The 21,734-nt window shown below is 42.0% G+C and overlaps 1 protein-coding gene and 1 long non-coding RNA gene across 11 annotated transcripts in view; one reads left to right on the top strand and one right to left on the bottom strand.

The window, feature by feature from the left end:
* The first annotated feature begins 1,472 nt into the window (after positions 1–1,472).
* Positions 1,473–21,727, top strand: LOC130157483 (uncharacterized). Its single transcript, XR_008824911.1, has 4 exons — positions 1,473–5,531; positions 7,727–7,891; positions 18,321–18,673; positions 19,838–21,727. It is a non-coding gene; the product is annotated as an uncharacterized LOC130157483 (long non-coding RNA).
* Positions 8,054–21,734, bottom strand: part of ENAH (ENAH actin regulator) — a 99,484-nt gene continuing 85,803 nt past the window's right edge. For 7 of the 10 annotated variants that reach the window (XM_056357117.1, XM_056357123.1, XM_056357125.1 and 4 more), the window contains 4 exons: positions 19,189–19,251; positions 14,830–14,908; positions 11,857–11,914; positions 8,054–11,075 (listed from right to left, as the gene is read on the bottom strand). In XM_056357117.1, coding sequence (XP_056213092.1) covers positions 11,038–11,075; positions 11,857–11,914; positions 14,830–14,908; positions 19,189–19,251 — 238 coding nt within the window. In that variant the 3' untranslated portion in view covers positions 8,054–11,037. The remainder of the gene's footprint in view (positions 11,076–11,856; positions 11,915–14,829; positions 14,909–19,188; positions 19,252–21,734) is intronic. The other 3 variants (XM_056357122.1, XM_056357124.1, XM_056357126.1) reach the window with 1 other exon arrangement.

The following is a 21,734-nucleotide window of genomic DNA, read 5'->3' as shown; positions in this document are numbered from 1 at the left end:
TTTCATCAATTCCATCATATCCCGAGATCCTGGAAAGATCTTTGTACAGGTTTTTTTTTTTGGGGTTTTTTTTTTTTTTTCATTTTAAACAGAATCTGGTGTGTTTGGGAACAAGGATCATATGCAAGAACATCTCCTAATTGGCCCATTGTATTTTTTGCTGAAGCTCACAGGGTGTAAACACATACACACACAGCCCCCCATTACAATCAATACCTCTGTTCCCACAGACCATATTTTTCCTCTTCATTGGCTTCAGCTCTTTTACATGTTTCCCATGACACAGCACAATATTGGGCATTGTATCTGGAGTGGAACCGCCCTGCAATTTACTCCAGCTGCTGCCTTTGCTGGGTGATTTCACAGCAAATAATCATTTGCTCGTTAATATACAGTCACATTAGTAACACTCCAGTTTGAGCATTCTTGGGGGGTGGGTGGGGGGTGTATTTCACAGGCTTTTATTTTTAAATTGCATTCCCGATACAGGAGTAAATCCTTGGGTGTTTCTACTGTGTCCTCAGGTATTTTTTTCTACTTGTTTAAATGGCAAAGAGTGTCATAGTCCACATCACCTGCCTCCTCCCCCTTCCCCCATAGCTGCAGGTGGCAAGGGCCTTGGAACTTGAGGCTATTTCCCCTTGTCCTGATGATTTTTATCTGGGAGAACAGACCTACCCCCACCGATCTACAACCTCCTTTCGGGTAGTTCTAGGGAGCAGTAAGATCCCCCCGAGGATCAGGGCTCTTGGGAGAGGCAGGCAGGGGCAGGCAGGGGCCTCTGAAGCTTGTATATATGGTCATACTGTAGAAGTGTCTCTCAACTCTTGAGTCAAAGACCCCTTTCTTTGTACAAACCTGTATGAATCCTTGTTTGCACTTCCAGAAACATTTCAAATATATAACCAATGGCTACAAAGATTTCTGCTCCTACACTTCAAAACTACTAGTCTTGAAGTGATGTCTTTTGGCACCAAATGAGATCCCTGCAACCCTCACCGTCAAGCAGGTGACAAGGGCAAAATGCTGACGTGAAAGGGGCAGTTCACCCTCAGCATCACACTAGACACTCTGCCCTCCCTGCCAGCTCTCTGCTCACACTTTGTGAGTTTTCTTTGCAGCCAAACACCGAGATTGTGTGTAACACAAGCAGTTCGGAGGAAGAGCTGGCACAGAAACCAGCCACATCCAATTTCTATTTTCTCGTACGTGACAAGGTTAGAGTAACCATGAAAACAGAGTCCAACCAGCAGTCTAGTAATACTGCTCACCATCACCAGCAAAACTGTTAGGTGCTGTAGCTGCTTTTGTCCAATTACAGAAGTCAAGGCAACAGAAATACTAAGCATAACCAGCTTGCTGTAGCTTGGGGAAGGATGCTGTGCCAAAGCCTGAAGCACAATCCAGAATCCATATTGTGCATCCTTGACACAATACTGTTTCCTAGGTGAGGTCAGACAACAACTGCAGCACAGAATTTAAGTTGACAAAGCCACAGCTGACTAATTTAAGACGTACTTTGCAAAAAATGCCTTTTAACTATGAAAAAGCCTTTATAGCTTTAATAAAAATGCCTTCAGGCTTACAGAGTTAGTCTCTGCAGCTGCCATAAACAGGGTTTTGTTAAACTTGGCTGTACTGTTTCAAACTGCTGGATGATGGCAGGTTTAAGAACAGCTGATGAGCTCCGTATGGTGGTACCAGAATGACTATTATAATTACTTCCTACTGCAACCTCTGCAAAAATGCAGCAGTATTTCAGCTTTTAGATCCTTCTTTTCGTTAAATTGGAGTTGTTCCCTCAGTAGTATGGGGCAAATAATTCGTATTTTCCTGAAATAAGCTCCATGTGATGAATATACATGACAAAGGACATAAAAGTTCACAAAGGAAAGAAAGCGTTTTTCACATTTAGCATTTTATCAGGCATCTGGAGGCCTAAGGTTTTGGGAGGAAGGTTAAGGTTTGCTTCACAAGGTATAAACTCAGGCCCGATCACAATGAGGTTAGAGGTTATTCCCATCTCCTGGCAGTTGGGGCTGACCAGCTGCCAGATCAGCTAGCAGAAACAAAGCAGGTAAAAAATCAAAATTAAAAATAATAATAATATATATATAAAGAGGCTGGAGAAACTAAAGTGCCTTGCTCCTGCCTCAAAATCCCAGCTCAGGCTCTGCCACGTTCGTGGTAGGAGAGGACAACCTTGGTCAACAGTCAAGATGAGCGAGAAGATTTTGGGAAGCCTGGAGGAAGCCCATGAATCCATATCCGTGTGTCTTACCTTTAAAGATTAATTTAAGCCTAAAAAGACCACAGCTGAACAGTCATCCCCTGCCTTTTCTGAAGCTATTTTAAGACTAAAAACACCTGAAGGAAGTTGTTCTCCAGCTTTTGAAGGGAACAGTTCAATTAACAGCTCAGCAACACTTCAGCTGCACTGTGAGATGTCCCCTAGATGAAACTGATGACGATCAAACAAATCTATTTTGATTTTCCTCATTGTTCTACACATGGAGCATCTAAATCTTTTTGTTAAAAGCCATCACAGAGACTTTTCTGGATTCTGCCCTCTCTCAAAGCACTTCAATAACCTTTTCATAGTATCAGAAAAATCGGTACTCCGTTGCTAGAAACGCATCAAAATAACACCTCTTCTAACCAGGAAAGCATGGACAAGAGGAGGAAAAGAACAGTTAATCCATTGTCACCAAGAAACTTGTAATACCAGCTTCCCTCACTTTCCAAACCAACATTTTTTCCAAGAGGATGAACTGAATTTAAACAGAAACTTGAAATCTATATGCAGTTCATAAAATACAAAAGGAGCATTTTTTTTTAAGTCACTCCTTGCAATACAGAATCTCAAGCCAGCTATGATGCATCTTTGCAGCACTGCACTGAAGTTTCCCTTCTGGGAACATTAGCCTTGGCAATGACATCTAAAAAAACCAAGCAAGGAGACTCTCAGATAACTTGTTACTGGAACATTTTCATTTTTGCTCCTTTTAAAGCAGACATCTAAGCCATTTCTGAATTATGAATGAGGAACTTCTCCGTTAACAGCTGTTTTCCTTACCTCTAGCAAATTCTGTACTACTGAAACTCAGTAGCAGAGCTCAGAAAAATCTCCTGACACTTGTAACGGCTGCACCACCTTGTAACACCAGCTCCAAACTGCACCAGCTGACGATGCTGTCCAGCTCCTTACTCAAAAAGGAAACGTCACTTGTCAGTAATTGCTATTTATTTATTCAATATCTGCATGTGAGTTATTTTTGCAAATCATTTTAGAAATACTGCCAAATGCCTTTTATTCTTTACGCACAGCACATTACAGTTGCTATTAGCGTAGTCATAAAAATAATATGTCAAGTTACTGGGACACCGATAACATGCAACACCATACATGAAAGGCGTGCTGTTCCGGAGCAGATAGATGAGAAGTAAGCAATTATGAGCCATTCTGTTACACCCAATGGTATTAGAAGCAGGATTCCCAACCTCCAGTAAAAAAAAAAAAAGTTTCCTGTAGTTCAGTTTTGTTTTATTGCTTAAATTTTTCATAGATGCATAAAATCTGCTGGGCAATATTCACTAGGTTGTATAAATACAGGACAATTACATCTGATGGCCGGAAGCATTTCAGACTAAACCCACCCAACTAATACCATGCGTACTGACTTCAGAGAAGCTGAGACTACTCGGGGGCTTGAAGATGTGCATCATTTTTATTTGTGATAGCTGAGAGCATTAAGAAACATTTGCCATTGACAAAAATTAAACAAAGCACAAATCCTACTGCCTTTAGAATAATGAAGAGGGTAAATATATAATGGCTTATTTACTCTAAAGGTTGCAGGCCGACTGACTGACGAAAGCATGTTTTTTTCCCCAGAAGACCAAGGACTTAATGGCAATGAAGTTGTCCTTCAGCAGATACATAAAGTATAATTAACAATTTATTATGCAATGAAAAAGCCAAGACTTTACTGCTGGCGCAGACCCTGGCTGCACCCAAGGCTGCGCTGGGTCTGCCCGCGCAACATTCAGACCTCAAGCTGTAACGCTGCGCAGCTCTGCGCTTGGGGAGCAGCGTTTCAGACCTGACCTCCTCTTTACCTTAGTCAAGTACCTAAAAGGCACGACCTCAGTTGTGTATTTCACCTTATGTTTCTATGCCGTTAATGAAAAAATAAAAGCATGTAAGGGAGAAGTAGTAACACAGCAAGAAAAGGCAGTACTTTTATGAAATCCTCATTCCCCTCCCCTTGATTATTAACAATTATTAACATCATCTTTGGTTTTCCTCACACGCAAGGCTCGGGAACACATGAAACACAGATGCTCCAACCGACATTCGTTACTTTGACCACGCTAAACGTGTTGCCATCTTCAAAGTCTTTTGCAACTCTGTTCTTTCATTTTCAAGGAAGGAACTTGCATTTTTGGCCGTGAGAAACCCTCTCTTCTGGAGTCCTCTCATTTGCCTACCACTGCTGTGGGCTTGTGATTTCTTTACCTACCTTCCCTCAGGGTGCACCTACTGCATTCCCACCCCTAAGCTCATCTCTGGAGATCTCTATCTCGAGGTGACCCGTCAGATGTGCTCCCATTACACCAGGTCAGACAGCTCACCCTAGGACAAGAGCACACAGCATCTTGCTGACTCATGATAAATTATTACAGCAAGCAGCAGCTCACCATGTACGACACAAGTGGAACAAGAGATGGAAATGCATTTGCCAAGTAATACAGGCCATCAGAGTAAAGAACTAGAAGCTCATGTTTTGCTGGAATAAGGCCTCCTGACCACCAAAGCCTGAGCCCACGCATCCCTAGCGAGCAGCGCTCTCCCTTTGGGCACCGAGTATTTATTAGGCACTGCAGCTCCGATGCACCTGAGCTTCCGGGGTCTGACAAGACCGAGCTCCTCAGCTTTCCCACTTCTGGATGCGATGTTCACCTCCTCTTTACATGCACTCCATCAGAGCACGTAACAGTGCTAATTTCAGCTTTCTAAGTGACTAACTCCTACTTCAAAAGTCACTTTTGGGAGGTTGAACGCATGAAGTGGCCCCGTAACCAAGAGCTCTATTCCCATACAACCAGTAACATGTAGCATAACAGTAGGATATAGAAAGATTCTCACCTCTGACAATCCAACACGGGCAAACATCTGAAAATAACATTTGGAGGCCACAACATACGCAAAACGCGAAGCTTTGCCCTTCAGGTCAGGGTATGAGGAGCATTGCACTAATGCAGATCGTTCTAGTTATTCTTGAAGATCTGCTGCTGAGACCAGCATACTTGCCAACAGTCTTTCACGAATGCCGGCGCCTTTCCAGCATCGCAGGCACCCCGCAGCATCAGCCAGCACTCCTCAGGACTGCGTTCCTATGATCGCTCTGAACAAGGAAAAGGATTTTTCACTTACCCTGTGAAGTCCCTTGATGGACCAACTCCATCAGGATCAGACTCCCCTTTGGAGAAAAATGTCAACCAGCAGATAACTCACCTTCAACACCAAGGTAATTATTATTTTTTTTAACATGTATTTTAAATGAGCAAGGAGCCTTCAGATAGCTCAGAAAGCCACCTCTGCTGACTACCTCAACTTGCTGATTCCAGCAGCATCCGGATGGGGTTCGAAACCTGTTTGTGAATTTCCAGGCCTTTTGCAGCTGCACTTATTTCTTCCCTGCAGGTATCAGCCTACACTGAACACTACCAGAACTCCCTTACGCTTTCTCTTCTTACACCCACTTCCCTGCTACCGTTCTGTTTTTCTCTGCCCGTGTCGGCAGCTTGCAGACCAACTCCTAGAGGCTCTGCAAAGAAAACCAGGCTATAGGTCGGCACACTTAGAGCACAGTTAGCATAAAGAATTTTATTGCGGAGTTGAAAGTTGTTCAGAGAGTAGGTAGGGACTTGAGTGGCTCCAGCTGGCTGGTGATAAAAAAATGCCACTTAAGATGGTCAGCATAGGACGATGATGGGAGGTCACTTCCAACTCTACTGTGTTTAGGCAGTTGCAGAAGAGACCTGCAGTCACAAAGAAAGTGAAATCGCACCAGTTAACAGCTCTGATATAGGCTGGGAAGGGGGGAGAAGGCAGTCCACTTCACTGAATAGTGACGGCAAAATTAAGCACCTCAACAGAGAAAGTGTCAGCCAACAGCTGCAACAGCCAGAGCAGCAATACAGCTTACCTGCAGCAGTTGCTCCACATCTTTGCCATTTAGCAGTTTATCAGGGTAGGACAGCAGATAAAGAATACTCACCGAGCAAGATTCAGGACACTGAGCTCTGTGAAATAGACACATTTATATAATGAGCAAGAGCTCATTAAAATGGAGGTAATTTGACAAAGCTCCTTGACTTTCAGCATCACCGTGACAACCAAGTACCTGAAGAATCCCCTGTGCAATGAACCAAGGTGCCGGTATGAGGCAACACGCAGACACTAGTGCTGTGACCACGGTTTTGCTGAGCCTTCCCAACATCCAGAACTATACCTCCTATATATTCCCTATCGTGGGCACTTTGCCAAGTCCAACTACACATTTTCTTGAGATTATAACCCTAAATCAACTTTAATATATTTTCTGACATATCAATTTCAACAGGCTTTGGTGACCGTCTCTATTAACTCCTGTCAGGCATTCGTATGGGCTGACTCAGAGATACAGTCTTTTGAATGTGTAAATATATATTCTAAGAGTTGATTTAACAGACTTAGTACTTCTCTCTCCATTAAGACTGTCCTAGATAACATTGTAACCGAGCATTAAACAATCCTCAGCTTTTTCACACCGGAAAATCACCCCCTAAGACAAATGATTTAAGTGAACTTTAGCCTGTTCTTCAAGTACTTTGCACTGGCCCTGATGCCACGGAGATCACCAACTCCTTCCTTCCCTTTTCACCCTCTCTGCCAACCCCAGCCCAGCAATAGCCCACACAGTCAGGAAAATTTAGTCCCCCCAAGAACTGTCAGTGTGGGGTACTACGCCGGGGTGGGAAGCTTCTTCCTTGCTCCCCATCAGCCCAGCCTTGTTCACCGACCAACACCAGAGAGACTCTTGATTTTGCAAAGCTTTGTACGACGAGTTGTAAGAGACATGCTGGCAAGTCGTACTTCGCAGTGGAACTGAGCTTGAGTAAATGTTTTCAGAAGAGCCTCTGTAAAGTACGGATAATCACCAGTTTGATCAACCGCCACCACCTTCCCACTTCTGTCATACACAACTTTAAAAAGCAGGTACCGTTCATCTCTGGACACTGACGGGCACGCTTAGTAGCACTGCTCAGAAATTCAAACCAGAAAAGTTCATACTTGTTGCCTAACCACTACCCCAATAATAGCAGACCATTTTAGAATCTAGTGATAATTTTATTTTAAAAAACCCTTTGTAACTCATTAAGTTTGGTGCCAAAATTGGCACTAGGTCCAATGGTTTGCCAAAAGCAGGATTATCCCATTATCCCTCTGAACAAAAACCAACAACAGTAGAGAAGTACAGCTTTCAGGATGCTAAGTCAAGGACATTTGAACAGCTACTCTCAATATTCTGCTGTAAGACAAATTGAGCAAAAGTGTCCTTAGTGTACAGAAAGCTACATTAACCTTTCATGGTAGGTTTTCTTTATTACGAGTATTGAAAATAATTCATGAACATAAGAGCAGCAAAAGTTGGACTAACTGCAGTTATTTTGCCTCCAGTCTTTCCTCCTCCCTCCCTTTCAAGTCCTCCATGGATACAGAAACCAAAGCGTATGCCATGTGAGAATATAAATCAAATTGTATGTTTAAAATGGATTTTAATTTACGTACAGCAGTTACCATTCGTGAATGTTACACAGTCCCTGCAATTACATTCTTTGTAAGGTAAGTCTTTATTTTTCTCTACTGAATTTTCTGATGGAGAAACAGAAAGGAGGGGTGGAATCAAGGAGTAAGGAATGATCACAGTCATTAAAAATGTTAGGAATTCTAGTAGTAAACCCCAGAGTCTTCTATGAAGCTCCAGAAATAAATGGTGGCAACATGTATATATTGCAATTTTATTTCATTCGCTCAAACAAAACGTTAGCATGTAAGAAATTTAAAATGACACAATATGATAAAAATAGCAGAGAATGAACTGAGGAACTAAAAAGAAGGTAAACCTAAATGCATGAAAAGTCAACATTCATTAGTGATCATCTTCAGTCTTTGATTGACACTTGATGCTCGGTAACTTTTTTAAAACAATGAACTGGAAATCATTATGACTATCTGAAGAGATTTCAGCACCAGCACTAAGATTTTTACATTCAGTTGGTTTGCAGTTGACTTGGTAGCCACTTGTCTATAGTGCAGGTTTATCACAGGTCAGATCACAGTGTTGAGGAAAGCAAAGCCTTCCTGGCATGAGAAAGGATCCCTTAAACTGCCTCAGCTTAAGACATCCATTGTACAAAAGCACAGAACCACCACAATATGGTTTTTAAAGAACTTAGTAACCAGTAAGCAAAATAAATCTTAGCTTCTGCAGTTCATTTTCAATACTGAAATCTCTGGAAACGGTGCAACTGTCAGTAGGACAGGAAATGTCTACAGTAATCTTTAATTCAATCCGATTTTCTGGAAAGAACCAATTCGGCAGTTTGGGATTACAGAAAGTATGTACGTAGAAGCAGCACAAAAGACGACATCTGTTCCTTTTTCTTTTAAACAGAAATCATGTTAATTGTAGACCAAGGCACAAAACGTTTAGTGCATAAGCCAGTTCCTTGCACAATCTAGTAGTTCAGCCTTTAATTTTGGACCACTTACACCCATTCACGCTATTCCACTATGCTACTCCTGAACTCTCCTAGAAACAAATCCAACATGATTTCTGACAAGGGTAAACGTCCTTAATGCTTAAAAAGTCCATGTAAAACAAAAAGTTACATCAACAAAGATGAAAATGCCTCCTCTTGTTTTCAGAAAACCAGTACTTGACAAGCTTACTATGGATTGGTTTTAATGCCTTCAATAAATGCATGCAGAAAAATGTTTCTTCTTTCTTTTAAAAAAATTAATAAATGGAGTTAAGTAGCATTTCCACTGTAGTGTTCTCTTTAAAATCTGAACCTATAGAAACAGGAAATGTTGGAAGTGGAGAAAAATTTCCCCACTGAAGCCTTTCCAAAGCTGTAAGTGCTGTTTTGCTTTGGTATTCAGCACTTGAGACAGTATGGTATTAAAAGCATTTGTCCTACGAATGGAGCTGCATATACTTTTAAGCTGAAACATTAATCTCTCCAAAAGTTGTAAGTAAACTTTTCTTTTGGGTCAGCACAGACCCCAAAGCAAACATGGCACTGTTACGGCTCAGAAAAATTGACAGTGCAAAGGAAAAGGGAAGATTTTGATCCATACTCTTTGTCCGAAGTACTAAAGATCCAGTTCACAGAATTTCTATCCCACTGAACTGTACCACGTTAAAAAAAAAATGGAAAAAAATTACGTACAAGCATAAAATCTGAAAACCCTGGGAAACAGAAAGGTGGCATCTCCCCTACAAATGATTCGCTAGCTGTTGACCAAAACCAATGGTATACACCACTGCTGTTTTTCAGGGTTTGGGTTGTGTGGAGCTGTGGGGGGTTTTTTTGTTGGTTTTGTATTTTTTGGAAGGAGGGTGGCAGATAAATTAGGAGATGGGGCCATTTACTGTGACCTGATGCTCTGTCATTCTAAGGTAGCTAACTGCTGTCCCGTTTCATTAAACAATCAAAAAAGGAGTCTCAAAAGAGTGAAGCAGAGGACCATGATAAAATGGTAAAGGACAATGCACTTACATAGGGGCATCCTCAGTAACTCGGATGCCTACACGTTTGTTCTCTCACCGAGAAATGAGTGAGGTTCCCATGGGAGTTTCAGAACCATTATGGAAGTAGTACTGAATTTCAAATAGAAAACTGAAAAAAGATACAAAAGGACTAAGTACCTGGTTCCATTAACATGGTTACTGATAAAAAGTCATGTTTTCCTCATTATTACACATGCATGTAAGATGAAGGAAAAGTGTAGAAAGTAATAAAAATGTGTCACCTTCCCCCTCCCTCATCCCGCATCTTTCTGGGCATAAATTAAGCCTTACAAATGAAAAGGCTACTCTGTGACATGCAATTTTTCTTTTAATTAAAAAGCTGGCTGTGTTGTGTTACATTACAAAAATGTCCACATGCATAAATCTAAAAAAAGCCCCAAAATCTACTGTAAATCTACAACATACTAATGATTTACATTTGACTGCTGATTCGCATTATGTAGAAGTCTTAGATTTGGTAAAGCATCGTAACAATGTAGGAAGGCATCTACATCTTTAAACTCTGGACTGTATTTGCTTTTTTTATTTTCCTATAAAATTGCATGAAGGCTAACTAGAGAGGCTTCCTATCATAAAATTCCAAAATCTTGATATGTCATCACTGTCTAGGTCATTCACTTACAAATATTGCCCTTTAAAAGCACGCGTTTCTAATTGTTCCATGTTTTGTGAACTGAACTTCTACACATCTGATCTTTTAAATTATTCATGGAAATATCAGATATGATAGGAAGACAAACCTGAGATACATTTGAAGTACAACAGTATAACTTGCTAACTCCTTCATTAATAAAGAAAACCTCTCTGAAAAGCCTTCCCAAGCTTTTCCCTGTTTTTTGTCTTAACAACAAATTCTGAAACATGTGCAATTTTATCTTGACATGAGTAGACTTCAAAGCACTGTGATCTCGTCTGATAGGTGTAGGAATTTCTGCATAATCATTACAGTAACTTTATGAGTCTTTTCCACCCTGCTGTAAAGGTCAGAAAAAAGCTGCAAACTAGGAGGGGAATAGCATATCACCGGAGTGACGTGTCTGAAGCTTTTCAGAATAGGTTGTTTCTCCCTCCTTCCAAGTGTTTGTCTGTCTCCGTTTTCTTCTAACAGCTCACAAAACGTAGTCAGTTTTATACCAAGTTAAAGAGTCACATCGGCTTAGTACTAGTCTTTCTATGCAGTATTCGACTTGCTGAGCTCCTGCCTGATAGCTGGAAAGAAAGAGAGAGATATTAACAAATCAAATAGTCAAAGTCAAGGCAGAAAGCCCAAATACACAACTGAGCCCTTAAGGGCAGCTCACCCTGCTCCGTAACATAACTTGCGCGTAAGACAGCTTCACGTGGCTTCAGACAAATGGCATTCTCAACCAGGCAGTACCCTCCATCCTCCTCTTAAATTTTTATCAGTATCTTATTTTTCAGTTCTGCGAGTCTACGACCTTACCTGATGACTATTACTACCACTAGGATTATCAAGGAGCATGTGTGTGGGCTCATTTATTTTAATTTTTTTTTTATTTGTTTCAAGAGCAGCCTCAGGGCCCTTCCTTGTTTGCATTGTTCCGTTCTAAAGGGCTGTGGTACAGAGCACAGTCAAAACACAGGGGAAAACCCTGCGCTCTCCGTAGCCCCAAAGCAGCCAGCTCCTTCTACGACATCAGCTGATGACAACTGATATTTTACCAGCAGTGGTATCCGTTTAATGCAACTTTCCCCCCCTCCTTTTTCTGCAAATCCCTCCAATACAGCAACTCTTCAACCACTTTTAAAAGGGGCTAGCTGGTGTCAATACTCTATTAAAACAAAACACACAGGAGAGAAAACATTGAAGCCTATCGATCAGAGCAGGTCTGGCACAAATGGAAGTATGCCGCCAGACTAAGAACGAAGTGACACCAGTGCACCATTCTCAGGCAAAACACATATTTACATTGCTGTGCACCTGCAGATACTTACTGTAAACAGCAGCAGCAAAAAAATTGGTACCTACCATCAATGAGTTCTTCCTTTAATTTCGTTAACTCCTTCCTCATTTCATCTAAAATGTCCTATGGTGTCAGAGCATAAATAATAGATTAGTTTTACCACCTGTAGTTTTCTGCAGAGAGAAATCTGAAATTCCTCCAACCTTTAACCCTTCTGAAATGCATAACTTGCTCTTTAGCTTCCAAATTAATCCCCAAAACCTAAAGCATCCCTAAAACATTCTCACTGCAGGTACAATGAAGAAAAAAACTTCTGCAGAAGTCCTACAAATTGATTCCTGTAGAACTTATGAGAGAAGGGACATACTGAAGTTAGAATGCTACACTAATGTCATTGTTAAATAAAAAAAGAAAAAGAAAAAGAAAAATACTTGGCACATCCCTTTCAGATAAGAGAGCTTTCCTACAGATGAAGTGTGATGTGGAAAGCAAGAAGTAGCTAATTAAAAACCGCAACCCAAGAAAATATTCACAGGGGAAAAAAAGGGGGTGTGTGGATATCAAGTTATCAAGGTATTCCCAGTTACCAAGTGGAACGTGAAGGAATGAAGGTGCTGGAGTGAAGTGCCACCCCCCACTTGCTGTTTTCTCCATCCTTTTGTCTAAGCCACATTAGCTGATGACTTGGTGACGATGCTTTTACAAGCAGGGTGGGGGCAGGGTCTGTTTCTGCACAGGAGACCATCCCCTCCTGGCCAGATCTTCAGGCAGCAGGAAACTCACCCAGCAGATCTCAGCTGTTTCTTTCTCAGCTTTGGGGTTAGCGTGCTGTTTGCAACCCCAGCGTGCTTGCTGAGTCCTTTACGAGCTGCTGGTGGAAGACACATGCATGGACACACCTTCCCTGCCCAAAGCCATTCCTGGCCTAAGAGCATGTACCAAAGCTGCAGAGGCAGGTCTCCCGATTCACCAAGTCTTAGACAAGACTTTTGGACAAACAGCAAGAAGCCTTGGAGCAGGAGTGTGGCCACCAGCTGCCGGGAAGGGCGGTGGCAAACAAGAGCTTGCCATGGGTCCAGCAGAAATAGAGTGTGAGACTATTTTGCCTCCAGAGAAAAGAGTTTTATCAGAGGCAGCAAGAGTCAGTGTGCTGGAAACTTGGGAGAGCTGTGCTCTATGGGATGAGAGAATCCCCATCCTCTGTGTCTTCAACTCAAAAGAACAACAGAGAAGAAAGAAAAAACAAAAAGCACCTGTACACCAGGGGAAAAAAAAAAAAAGAAGAGAAAAAAAAAGACAGAAGGGAAAAATAAAGGCAGCCAGACTACGCTCAGCAGCAGCATTTCATGGAAGCTGTAGCAAGAGTACCGCAAACCCTCCGGAGATGCCAGGAGTACCCCCTGAACTAGATTCTAGAACCACCCACCACATGCTCCAGAACCACCCACCAGGCCAGAACCCACTGTAGAACCACACACCAAGCCAGAACCTGATCTAGAACCACCCACAGAGCCAGACCCACTCCAGAAGTGACTCCTAAGCAGGAACCCAATCCAGAACCAGTCACTGGGCGGGATCACGCTCCAGGAGCCAACCACAGAGTTGGAACCTGCTCTAGATCCAACCACCAAGCTGCAACCCACTCTCCAGAACCTCCCTCTCCACTCGGGGACCAACCCATTCATCAAAACAGCACTTGAGGGAGATCCTTCACCGGCAGCTCCACAATCCACACCACTAAACCCCACTGCTGCCGACACCACCGCCACAGCCCTACAACCACCCACCCCCCGAACCCACCAAGCCTGGAACCCACTCGCTGTACAACCAACCACCACTCTACAGACTCCCGAAGGCAGAGCCCCCCCGGCAACAGCGAAAGCACATCACTCCCCAAAATCACTTTTGCCCAAGCGTCACTCAGCAAGCCACCAGCAGGCCAGCTACCCCCATCACACCACCCCTCTTCAAGGTGGCCACCTACACCAGCAACAGCATGCTGAAATGGGCTCACGCACAGGAATATGGCCTCCCTGCCGCACACTGGCTTCGCGGTTCCCTTAACATTACCAGATGCACCACGAAGCACAACAAGGCAAAACCACACGGTAGCGTTCTTGCACGTGGACAACTCCAAAGACCTTACACAAGTCTGCTCAGGCCAGCATCAGCCCAACGACTCAGGCAACGACTGCCACCAAAAGGACACCTGTACTGAAAGCACCTACAGCAGCAGCAAAGGGGCCTCCTTCCATCTTGGGGCCTCCTCAGCAGCCGGGGACTTCTCAGGAGTCAGAGGAACACGAATACCTTACACTCACTTGCTCCTCTGGGGCTCCTGTTCTTAAGAACGTGGAACGTCTGCTCAGTCTACAGATCACTAGTGCTCCTAACCAACAGCTCCTGTCTTCATACAAGTCACAAGAGATCCCGTGCCGAGCCTCTGGTGGCACCAGTTTGTCTGTTCGGCAAGTGTGCTTGACAAAGGCCCATCACCTACAGGTAACTGTTACCGAACAATTTCCAAAGCATCCCGTTATGTCTTGTCCTCATCCAAGAAAATGCAGTTGCTGACGCCTTCCCTTCCCAGCTGCTCCTCTGCTCTTCGCCAGGACAGCTACACAGAAGGTGGTATCACTGGATGCTCTTTCACCACCGAACTCATGACCACGGATGGTCACACCTGCTATTAAAACACGGTGATACCTGCTCTGCTAACACTGGTCTGAGGGCTTGTTTGTCTGGGGAAGGTCTTCCAGGCAAACCACTTTGCCAGTTCCATCTATAGATGGTACCGACACCCTACTCATGCGAAAGCAGGAACAAGCTTCTGTGAGAAAGTAATGGGGCTGTGCAAGCTGCCATCCTACACTTACAGCTCGTCAGAATACTCAAACATGTCTGGGGAAAAAGAATGACTAATAATTACAAAATCATTATTTAAATTTGGAACTAGTTAACCAAACAGTTAAAACCACACACCGGACAGCTACAGGTCCTTATACCCAAGTTTTCTAACGAAAGCCTTGCATACATACCTGCTTCAATCTGTCATAATCCAGACCTTCTGACTGTACTCCATTGGCACTGGGTTGCCCCGTTGGTGTAGATTTTGGTCTGCAGTACAAAAACAGACCCATGAATTACTGGTCACTCATTATTACAGGGCACATAGGACTTCCCCGCCAAACTTGCTAACATTCATCTATTGAGAACATAGTAAAGAATCAGAATGCAAAAAAAAAAGAAACGTTGCGAGTGGGAGGGTGGGAATATCAGGCAGACCCAAAACACCACACAGTAGAAAGCAACAAGAAGGAACATTTTCCACACACTGGAAAATATTAATTTCCATAAGAATAAGTTATTAGTTCAAAACAAAAACCTTTCAAGTAGCAGACAGATTTCACTGTCAGTGGTTTCCGATTTTTTCGTCATAGGCATGAGAAGCTGAACACCTTCAAACGTGCTTTCCCTTCTCCCTCTTCAACCGCTTGCTCATTACAAAAGAGGCCCTCTCAAAGAAACACTCCTGCTAGTGACTACGTGTTGATGCTCTACCTGTGTGAATGCTGTGGAATCACCCTGGCAGATTTTCAACATCTGACAGGACACGGCTGAGCAGCCTTATCTAACTCCCTTCCCACTTAAATTATTCCATCAACTGCTTTCTAAAGCTAACGAAAGCAAATAAGCAACAGCTGCAAGATTTATAGGAATACACTTGAGAGAAAGTTCTAGTGGTTTTGACTATGTCATGTTCAATGCTTGCTTATGTAATACTCTCTCAAGATACCAAAAACTTGCTTACCACATCATCTTGCATTTTTAACACACGTTCCAGAAGAAGTGGGCTGTCTACCTTCTCACTTCTTTGTTCTGATCCCTTCTGCTTATACAAGGTGTAACTCAGACTCATGCACTTACTACACTCCCGCAGGGCCTTGCACACCTACAGGTATGAGCAGAGACAGAACCTAGATGCTAACTGTGGGAACACAAAAATGGTTCTTTCAAAGCAGGGATGGACTACAGGTGGTGTGGGCCACAGAGGGAGGAATGTTCTGCTATTCTTAGTTGCTTTTCACATCCTGGCTAACATTCTCTCTCCGTTACTCTATAAAATGTTAAGCCAAAAAGAGGCTGTGGATGAAACTGCTGACACTCCATGTCAAGAGGTTTCCCCGATGTTTAGGGTTACCACAGTACGCTAATGTTAAGGAAGGGCAGGGTATTAACAGACTAAACTGGGCCCTATTTCATCGCCCTTGTGTGTGCGTGGCATCACTGAACAAGAAAGCCTGACCTAAACTCAGTGTCTCACTTCTAAATTCTTACAAAGCAGGAATTCATTAAACACTCCATTTTTCTGGATTTGTTACCTGAAGGTGCAGCCTCATTTATTACAATGGAAGGCGGTAAGGAACAAAAAAAGACAAACCAGTAGGAATGGCACAGTTCTGCACTTCTGCCTTCTCTCAGATACACAGCATAAAACTATCTTTTATCAGAATAAAGCAGAATGTGTGAGGGACAAGCAGTATACCCATTGCTTTAGGCTTTCCATTTATGTACTTTTAATTTAGCTAACAAAAAAAGTAAGTTGTGCTCTCACTCGGAAGAAAAAGAATAGTGAACCTATATGTATTTCTTCATTGGCCTGTTTTTACAAAATCACTGCCTTCAGCCTCCACGCATCTTCCCTTACAAGACAGCAGCTCATCCATGAAGAAATTACTGGATTATACTTTGTTCAGTATGAACTGAATGAGTCTCATACTGGATTGTTTTGATGACTTTTATAATCTGACAGGACTACTTTCATACTTGCTAAGTGAAGGAAAACACTCAACAGAAAAGGGCATACCACCAAAACGTCATTTTGATACTACAGGAACTTTCTCAGGTTTGTGCTCTCCAGCAGATGCCTTTACCTCTTGTAGGTCCCCAGTGTGAAAAACGTTAAGAAACAACAAGGGACACAAATTGCCTATTTTTGCTCCCCCAGCCCCTAAATGTAATGGGGCATGCCTGTGTCATTGAAGAGCCTGGCACATTCAAAAAAATTCCTGAAAACCTTTATATATATATATATATATATATTCATCGCTAATGATTCCTTCTGGGACAGGCTGTTATAAATCGGTACACCCCAGCCTATCCATCTTTTCAAAAGGCAGTAACTCCAGCGCACCTGGTAGAAACCTCTTGACAATTTTTTCAATGCTTCACAACTATTTCTACGTATTGACAAGTTAGTTATTTCAAGCCTTGTGGCACCCATTTAGGGAAAACCTGACAGCAGTTAACCATGCCGAATAGTCAGAAGGGACTGTATTAACTGTCCCTCTGCTGCCAGACTTTGCATCAAAGCAGAGAGGTGCAGAAACATCCCGTGTTGTTACCGGTTCTTCACTTGAGATCACAATACTGAGTTGTTACAGCTGTTTAGATGCAAGTCTACAGCTGCTTAAATGCAAGTTTCAAGAGAGAAATTGCTAAAATTATTACTGCTTGAAACACACCGAAATGAAATACATGATCCACCGAGTAAGACAGAAAACAAAATACTCAAGAACTGGATAGTGGAATAAGCTGGAAAATAGAATTTGCCTTGCAACCACCAGAAAATCTGCAGCGTGCACTAATGCTATGAAGACAAACCACAGTTCAGGATCTTTCACAACTATTTCGATACAGGCAGTGCTTAGCTCGTTATGAAAGAACTCCTTGCTCTGAAACATTCATCAAGCTGAGATCTTTGGCAATGGCTGCTTCATTACCTACCTGATATTTAAAGCGTTACTTGCAGTTTACACCTCAAACTGTGAACACAGACTTACTCCAAGCAGAACAGCTTGAGTTTTCCCCAAATTCTCCATCTAAAGTTTCTGATCATTTCCACTGACTATCGCTTTGTTCCCGTACACTACGGCATTACAGCCTTTACCCAACACGACTGAAAACAGAATCAGTGTCCTCTCAAATGCAGCTCCTGGCAGTTAAGGCACCTACTAGCTGCCTTAATGGAAGAACCCAAGCAAGAGCATACTTTAATATTTTAATAAAATTTTTTATGTCTAATATTTCAATACTTTAAAGAAAAGCTCTCCACAGACAGACTACTTAATGTTTCTTTTGTTTCAGATCTTTAGAATAAAAAGACAGCTCTAGCAATCATATACTATATATTCCTGCTATCTGTCAAAAATCTGAACAGAAAAGCCTCTTTATAAACTCCACCACTCAGTCTTAAGAATGTATTCCATTTTTGCTTTCCAAAATGCAAGACAATCTTCATTCACATATGAGACACTGCAATCTGTAAACTAGCTAAATTCTAATCTCAGGCAAATCTAGCTGTCTTCCCTGCAAAATTACCCTATTTTTACTTCTTCAGCTTGCTTGGAAGAAAGATTAATGGTGAACGCAGTTGCCATTAAGAAAACCTTTAACTACTGAAATTTAGAAAATCCTAGCCATTCGATCCCAAGGTGGCTAAATGGCTCTCCCGTGTGGTTTTTCATAGCATTGCCTAACAGGGCAGCGAGGCAACCTCGACAGTCCCTAAAACACCTTAAATCAAGCATGCAAGATAAAGGTTTTTTATTCATGCCAACATGCAGAATACACCACCCAAGATAAGTAGCTATCAGGGGAACTTTTCATACAAAAGATTAAGTAGTCACCACAATGAACACCTTCATGAAAAACAAGGCTGGAACTGGACTCGGTAATTCCAAGGGGCTCTGTAACACGTTCACCTGTGGAAAGCTCTTCAAAGCTGAAGGCTTCCAATGTCAGCACTTTATTATGACTACCACTTCAGAGAGCAAAACTGAGATCTACAGCTTAAAATACACATGATGTCAATTCTAACTTGTGAATATGTTCCCAACAGAACCACTAATTTATGTTTAACAAGTCCTTTTGTGGGCTGGGTTTTTTTTTTTCCTTTCTGATGTTTGTGTCAGGCAAAATCTGTTTGTTATCTTTACTTAAATTGTGAAAAGCAGATGTGAAAATTAATTGGAAAATTAATTGGAAAATTGTTATTCCTGTGTATGTAAACCTACAGTTTTGAAAACCTGCTTCTCAAAACACTGCAAGTGGTTCACTAAATCCCTGCGTATCCAACAGGAATTTGTACCTTTGCAGGTGGTGACTGCCGGAAAACCAGTACTTAATACAAATTCATAGCTGGTTCTTAAGCCATCTCAATTTGGCTTTGACACCATCTGCTTCTAACCAGTCCAAAAATGGGCTCAACTGGACAAACAACATGTGAAGAGGAACCTGGTGGTGCATGTGGTGATTACCAATCCATGTAGAAAAAGTCCAACCCTGAACTGGTCAAAATGGTTATTACAAAGTCTCAAATCCCAACAGGATGATACCTGTTTAATGAATCATAGAACCTGTTTTCAGAACCAAGCAGGTTTTTCCATGGAGATTCCCGTCTACGAAGGGGAGAAACACTACCTTAACAAGCTATAATAGGCCTTAATTTGTTCAGTTTTAGTACCTCAAATACCACGGAGTTCCACTAGTTGAGTTCCAAGGGTTCTACCTGAACATTTCAAGAAATACTAAAGGCACACAGCTTCAGTCTTTTCCAAGTCTGCTGCCAAAAAAAGCCTGATTTTAACCAGGACCCTAGTTATTTTTAAATACTTAGAACATTCATTCTGAATTAACAACTCCTTCATTGTCTACCTGTTTGGAAGCTCTGAAAAGAAAATTTTGCTTCCTTGCCAGTTTCTTAGGTACACTTTGTTTAGTCCCTGTAAATGACTCGTATCCTCTCTGTAGAGCTCAGAAGCAGGTTCCCAGTCCCTACCAGGCGAAAGAGATCCCCTTTTGACAAACAGTATTAATGTTTCAAACAGCAGCACGCTTTAACTCAAAGAAAGTTACTTTAACAAGCTGCTTGCAAGATACGCTTGGCAACTGTAGGGAATTAAGGAAAATGTAAGGGACAGTCAAGAGAGACTTCTACTAATACTGTTTCTTTCTTGGTCCATGACACAACCCTCATCCTGGCAGGGCAAACTGTCAACGTTGACTAGAAAACTGTACCAGCAGTCTTAAAATGTATGTTATGACACCTTCCAGCAGGATACGGCCACACTGGAAAATAATACTGATGTTTGATCAACACTGAATTCTTATTTTGGAAGTCCTTTTCAAGTATACAGCCAGTGAGGCCCTCATCAACCTGAATTCTATCAACATTTTCCATTGGATGGTTGAAGACAAAGGCTTGATGGAGAGATGGTCTCAATTAAGTCTCAAAACTCCTCTGTACTCCTGTATGCCTCAAAGTCTCAGAAAACATGTTTAAACAGACCTCAGAAATCTTTAAATTTCACCTGCTGAAACAAGATCAATGAAATAGAATGCACAAACCCATTTACAGGAAGCTCTGGCTGTAGGGACAGGTAGAATGAAGACTTAAGGACATCCCAGACTCCCCAAAGGGGTCTGATATGAAGGGCTGCCCTATTTATTAAGGCTTTCGCTTTCCTTTCTTCAATTGCTTATCCATAGAGTATCTATAGCCAAAGGGCCAGGTCAACAGCTGTCTTAATATGAAATCTAAAATGCTCTTTAGGATTCCTTACACAAATTATTTCCGTGACAGGTTCCCCCTCAATGTCACGTATCAATACCTCAAGCTCCTTGAAAACAGAGAGATGTTGGTTAAATCAGGTAAGACCTACTGGGGAGTGAGGGAAGTGGACAAAGCTGGGGGAAGTCAAGGCTAAAGGTAAAGCAGTATTTTGCTACGCTGACAGTATAGCAGAGAGGACATGGCCACCAACGTCACCTGCTTTTTGACAAAAACCAAAGCAAAGAACCAGAATGAAGGCTGCAGATATTTTAAGCTCCTGGACTCAGTTGAACGGCAGACAAGGATACTGGTACCTGCTGAGAGTGCTTAGTGTTGCATTTCAGAACTGAAGACCTCAATGGCAACCTCAACCACCCGTCCTGCCACTTAGAGAATAATTGGTTTTTCTTCTCTTATCACCAAATCTTGTGTAGCTGTATCCAACAGGCCAGAATTTTAAGGAGAATTCAAGAAATTTCCAACACAGCACCCTCAAGTTTAACATGTTCTTTCAAGAACTTCGGGTAACTGTGACAAATTATCACAGGTCAGAATCCTTTAACCTCTGTACATAGAATATACAGTAATTCTAATATGAACCACAAGCCTTCTGCTTAAGGTGAATGGCACTTAAATGTACCTCGAAAAATAAAAAAAGAATTGCTAAAGCAGCCATTTCACTCTTTTGCATTACTGAAATGTCTACTGAAACACTCGCTGCCTACCAAAGTTCCAGCTGACAAGTTACCAAAGATCGGTTAATGCAGTGAAGGATGTTTAATACTTGTCACATTTCTCTAGGATGGAAGTCCTTGGATTGGTGTGAGACAGCTCCCAAGAATTATCAAAGAATCAAATCCTACCAAGGCGGCTTAAGTATCTAGACAACCATTCTATGCACAGTACAGAAATGGAGAGGACAAAACCTATCCACTAGGTTTGCTACTGAATATAGGAGTCACAGCACTGAATTTGGTCTTCCCTTGCAAGAAATTTCAGACATTAAAATATAAGGAAATAGAAAGAATTAATTACTGCTGTAGGCAAACATACACCTTAATAATTGGAGTTACACATCAGCAATTGTTAAGAAATCTTTTGGGGTTTTACTTTTGACTTTATTATCAAAAATTTCAATTAGTAGCATTCTCCAAAAGCAACTCTTGATTCCTAATTAAACCTGCCAAGAGCAGTTCCACAGCAGTAAATTTAAACGCATACATTTCGCTTTTAATACTATTAAAGTGATATTTGCTATTTTAGTCCAGTAGCTTTAGCAGCATGAGCAACAACAGCAAATGTAAGGAAAAGGTATCTGGTATAGAAGGG

The sequence above is a fragment of the Falco biarmicus genome, chromosome 12 (assembly GCF_023638135.1).
Source record: "Falco biarmicus isolate bFalBia1 chromosome 12, bFalBia1.pri, whole genome shotgun sequence".
NCBI lineage: Eukaryota > Metazoa > Chordata > Aves > Falconiformes > Falconidae > Falco > Falco biarmicus.
The sequence above is the reverse complement of the archived record's forward strand: the minus strand, read 5'-3'. Positions and strand labels throughout refer to the sequence as shown.